Genomic DNA, 5,507 nt, shown 5'->3' with positions numbered 1-5,507 from the left:
ATCCCTCTTTTCTCTCACCTATCTAGAGCTTTGTAAACTCGATTTGTCTTATGGATAATTTGCATCCAACCTTCTTCTAACTATGAGACATACACGAAAATATCTATAAAGGCTCTAACTTACTAATTAACTGCTAGAGAGTAGGTTGAGAGATCAGTTCAAAACGGAAGAAACATTTTTGAAAAGTAAAATCACAATCGGTGATTGATATTAGCGGAGGCTAGATCCACTACAAAATGGCAAAGGAATAATCACAATAAGTTTAAAATAAATTCTCGTTATAATTCTCATATTGCAAACTAGATTAATGAACATACAAGTGAAGGCAGTCCATGCTTAACCAACCCAATGTTGTTGTTAATAGCTTTTGCTAATTATGAACTGAGCTGGGTATGATCCATCAATTCTAATCTCTAATCCTCGAAACGACTTGCAATGTCCACTCGTTGTCGACCGGCCAGTCAATTAAGGGCCTGATCCGGAATTATCCCTCCTCATCAGCTGCAGCTAATATGGCGCAAGCATGTGAAACAAATTACACAGCACCAAAGTCTGCAAGCCTTTAATAATGGAAGGTTGGAAATTGGATCCCATTCCTCAATATTCCACTACATCTCTGACATCCCCTCGATTCTAGTGTGCACAATAGCAAACATTGACCGGTTGCATCTTCTGGCTAGCAGCTGTTAGGTGCCGCTCGATAAGTCGACTTTGGTGTGTTGAATTGTTGCTTCTGCATGATTAATTGAAGTTGCAGGTGCAAAGTCTGCGCGCACTCACACTTATTTTGTTACAACAGAACTTATTTTTCTAGACTGATTTTTCTAATTTGTTAAGGTTGCTAGACTGATTGTAGCAGCATTCGAACAAAACAGATCTGCTAACAACTTCAAAAGAAACCACTTACTAGCAGAAAAAATCATTCACCCAATTAAATGATGCTTAATTTATATGTAGAGCATCTGTCGTATTTTCAACAGTTTGGTCACTGATTCTGACTTGATTTTTCATTTCGAAACAGAGTTTAATATGCCTCATGATGCAGTTACAATTATTTTCCTAATGCAGTATAAAGAAGCCGTGCATTGCACCAGGCATGATACTTTTGCTTAATTGTCTCCCAAAGGAGAAAGTTTTCAGGTCTCAAGAGCCGATATGATCTTATATGGATCTCTGTAGTTCTGAGAAGATACAAATGGTGATCATGAAAAGCAATTAGCTGCCAGAGATAACAGGACTTGTCAGAATTTATGAAGCTGAATTAGCTGGTGGAAGGGTAGTTACCAGGTGCTTGATAAAGAGAGGTGTGACATCGGAACAGTCAGCTTTGCGAGAAAGAGGCCAGGGAACGCCAAGCTCGTTGCAATCAAGAGCTGAAGAAAGCTCCAGGATGAAGGAGCGCACAACTGCTCCGAGCTCCAAAGCCTCGCAAAGCACTGCCCGAGGGCTGTCACAGCGACAAAATCTTAGGTTCATCAGCTCCAACCTCGTCAAATTCAGCTCCATCTGCATCCAGGTTCTGTGCTCCTCTATTCTCTGCGACACCTCCCTAACACTCACAACAGCCTCCCTTGCCTTCACAAAAGTTTCAATCACCTTCTCAATCCTGTCCTCCTGCGTCTCTTGCAGAAGGTGATTATCATGAAATCCGAAACCCTGCATTATCGCGCCCCCAATGTGGATATTTCTACGAACATAGCGTCTTTCTTGCGTCCGGTCGCGAAGTGCTGAATCAGTCCCGTCAAATTGTGGCCTGCTGCTATCTCTTGCGGCGTCCACAAGCTGCAGAATCCCTTCTTTGCGAGGAGAGCAGTGCCAGAAATGCTTCTGCCTTGCCCTCAGATAGGCTTCTCTTCCATCCTTTTCTCCGTCATTTTCGTGCAGGTCTTTTGGTGAAGAAGCAACTGCCGATGACGCAACGACTCTCGAAGCCTGCAGGTTGCCATCTTTCGACATTAGTGGTTTAAGAATTAGAAGCCCAAGAGCCTTCTGATATTCTCTAAGGTGCTTTTTGAGCGTTCCTCCAAGTGATTCCTGGACCTCCTCGCTGAAAGCTTGAAAGTCCGTCTTCTGCCACTGCAAAAGGACCTCATGCTCGCGGTCGAACAGAAGCTTGAGACTGCAGCTGAAGCTAGAAAATGGGCTAGGACTGAGAATGCTCGGACGAAGAGGAAACGGTTGAGGTTTGTGGATGACAATGGCGTGTTGCTGCTCTGCTGCGGGAGAGGCGCCGTTGCTCATGCGGTCTTGATTCTTTGAAGATGTCTGCTCCAGATGTTGTTTTTCCTGCTCATCTTCGTATAACTGGCAACGTTTCTGCACTTGAACTGCTGCATGATCGGTCATTGCGCTTGCCTGCGCCAGCTTTCGTCTCTGCGGATCCCTTCTCTCAACCTGCTGCTGCAGGTTATGGAAAGCTTGATACTGGCGCTCGCATAAGAAGCTTTAAAACGTATCCTTGTTATTGATTCAAACATGCATTCAGAAATCCCACGAAAGCAACGTCTCATAAAGGAAATGATTCCTCACGTGTGCCTTTTATACGCGCTTGTTGAGTAACAGTATTAATAATTTAGCCATAGGGTATATCTTCCTCCTTACGTATAATTTTCATGAATTGCGAGAAGGAAAAGGGAGGGGGGCGGGGGGGGGGGGGGGGGGGGGGGGGGGGGGGGGGGTTCAATTTTGAGAAGACTCCCCCTCTATGATCAAAGACAACAAAGAAAAGGCTGCCAGGTGTTGTCACATGTGGCCGAGAACTAGTGACCTAGTGACGTGGCCAAAAGAGGATGACTAACAGCAGGAAGTGCGCAAGCAAGGAGTACATGCCCACGTTAGTGAGCATCCACATGAGGCCCTAAGGCTGAGGGGGAGCCACACCGCCACATCGTTGGACGAGGGGTTGGGAGAGGGTTTTTTAAATATCAGAGGGGTTGTGCTATTATGGTCAGATCAACTAGGCGATGTGGTTAAAAGAGAAGGCTTGATGCAAACGCCAATGCCATGGTTCAAATCTGACCTCTAGTTGGTGCTTTTGCTTACTTTGTGCAATGTTGGGAGTTGAGGGAGTGAACGTATCTGTGGATATTTCGTGTAATACAAATAAAGAGTTGCTAGATTTGTGCCAATGTATTGTGTTTGATTCCAATTTTAGCAAATGAAGCAGCAAAACTTTATGCTAGAGTTTGAAGGTCATGAATACTCATAGATTATAGACTTTGGAACCATGCTAAGGCCTTGCCTTCTAGTGTCATTCCAAAACCCTCATATTGTGTATGAGAATCATAAACTCTTTTTGCTCTAGAACTTGATGGAATCTTGCCATGTGATTATAAAGATCGCCTAAGCCATTGTACCTTCTTATCCATTTTTAAACATCAATCGGTCTTACCTCTCTTGCATGGTCTAATCCATTCTTGTTGGTGTTTGGCATCCCCAATCCTAAATCTTCAATCCCAGTTAGGTCTAATCTTATCACATTTGAACTTTTGTTGATTTATATATTATGTCTATCCAGTTTTGCAATATTGTTTCCGCCATTGATCCAATATTCCTGCTATCATGCATATGAGTAGGTGTGTATATTGGTTAGGATGACTAGCCAAATAACCATCACACATAGCTGAGTAGATGTGTATAGTGGTCAGGATGACTAGTCAAATAACCACTCATTAAAGATCCAAAAGCCAAATTTTGAGGTATGGTTTGATGTGTAGGGTGCATCTCTTAGTTTTCTCTCAACCTTGCTCTTATAGGTGCTGCAAGATTATAATTTTTTGCATGTGTAGCATATCTCTATGTTGGATTGGAAACTCAGGTGGTGGGTGATTTGCCATGGTTAAAAACCACTCAAATCTTGATCTCAAGATAACCCTTAACTAGCTCACCCTAGCCTAGTGCAAAAAGCCACTTTTTTCCGGCCCTTGGTCAAGTCTTTAGAAATTCAGGCATTGGTGGCCCTCATATCTTACGACACCTATTCTAAACACCCTAAAATTTTAGAATTGGGAATTCTAATTAAAAATGGCTTTAGAACCAAAACCAGGTTTTATGTGTCCTAGTGCTCACAAGCTTTTACCGTAGAAAAACTTGACTGCATTTGGAGTTATGTATCAAAAGTAAATGCAATTTTGGTGAGCAGCAATTAAAAAAAAATCAGGTTTTGAAATCCCAATTTTAGTATTTAAGTACGATTTTGTGATCCAAATATTTCAAAATTTGACCAGTAGGCTTTCATCGGTAAGTACAAACTATTGGTAACCATTCAGATTGCTCATTCTAGAGAGGAGACTTATGTCATCTATAGATTTTGTCTTGGTGAATGTATTTATGCTTTTAGAATTGAATGTTTTCTTATCAATTTTTCTACTAGACAGATCCTAGTGCAGTTTCAAACACAATTCCTAGCTTCTCTTGCAGCATAGAATTCCAAATGAGGTCAAACTTTATAAGCACGCTATAGACAACATGTACAAACATCCTATGCCCCAATGTATGAGGCAAGGGAATATGAACTCCTACTCTCCTCCCAGCCTCTTTCCATTAAATAGGCGATCCTCAAGCTGAGTTCAAACTAGGTCTAGGCCCTGTGCCTGGCAATACGTCCCCCTTGGAGAAGCGTTTCCATCCTCAAAAACAAAAGTGGAAAATTTCTTGTCATAATAATCAATATCTAATTCTCTAAAATGATTTTCTCACGTTAAACTGATCATTTAATATGGGGAAGTGCTAGGGGAGAAAAAGCTAGAATATTGGTTAAGCTAGCAGACCGGCCACAGTAGGGATCCAAAGGAGGGAAAATAGGGATCCAAAGGGGGGGCCATCTACAAAAGAGCCATGTACAACAATGGGCTAAAAAGACCCTAAGGTTCAGCCTATTAAGACTTCCAAAATGCTAAGGTTCCAAAATTCAAAGGTTGTGTCCAAAGGTCAACCCTAGGGGAATTGGATGCTTTGTGTGTGTCCAAAAAAGTCTTTGCACATCCCTACTTGGGAGGGGGCGAGCCTTACATGTAGGGGATGAGAGAGAAAGCCACACACACACACAAGCTCCCTTTACACAAAGGGAATGAGAGACACATGTCAGCTCCCTATGCCAAATGCCCACAAGGTATACCCAATTCCTATTGGATGGCCTTGAAGGTGGACCAATGAGAATTAGACTAGAGTAAATCTAGTTTAGTTAATTTAAAAGCACTTAATAAAAGAACCAATGAGAATTAAGTCTCCTAGATCACTATTGGACAGTCTCCCAAGGGGTCCAATGAGCATTCAACAGCCCAATGGCTTGCCTGATTCCTATTGGCCATGAGGAAAAGGGGTCCAATGAGAGTTTAGTTGAATTATTAAATTACCTAAAGCTCTCACAAAAGGGGAAAGGGGGACACATGTCAGAAGGCTATCACTTATGCTGCTTAATAGTCATTGGCTTGACTTGGGGGAGGTCCAATGAGGGTAGAGCAAGACCAAATAGCAAGAGGGCTCGCCCAAGAGAGAGAGGGGGCTGA

At 42.5% G+C, this 5,507-nt stretch overlaps 1 protein-coding gene across 2 annotated transcripts; it reads right to left on the bottom strand.

The window, feature by feature from the left end:
• Positions 1-279: 279 nt before the first annotated feature.
• LOC147459186 (uncharacterized) lies at positions 280-2,479 on the bottom strand. 2 transcript variants are annotated; one of them, XM_086509783.1, is made up of 2 exons: positions 1,285-2,479; positions 280-766 (listed from the first exon to the last, which is right to left on the bottom strand). In XM_086509783.1, exons 1-2 carry the CDS (start codon positions 2,344-2,346, stop codon positions 677-679), a joined length of 1,152 nt encoding a protein of 383 aa, XP_086365909.1. In that variant the 5' UTR covers positions 2,347-2,479; the 3' UTR covers positions 280-676. The 2 variants fall into 2 exon arrangements, with proteins under 2 accessions (XP_086365909.1, XP_086365910.1); XM_086509784.1 differs by lacking the exon at positions 280-766 and having other exon boundaries at positions 783-2,479.
• Positions 2,480-5,507: the final 3,028 nt, after the last annotated feature.

The sequence above is a fragment of the Adiantum capillus-veneris genome, chromosome 4 (assembly GCF_014529385.1).
Source record: "Adiantum capillus-veneris isolate H3 chromosome 4, ASM1452938v2, whole genome shotgun sequence".
Classification (NCBI taxonomy): domain Eukaryota; kingdom Viridiplantae; phylum Streptophyta; class Polypodiopsida; order Polypodiales; family Pteridaceae; genus Adiantum; species Adiantum capillus-veneris.
This window is presented reverse-complemented; position numbering and strand designations above follow the sequence as displayed.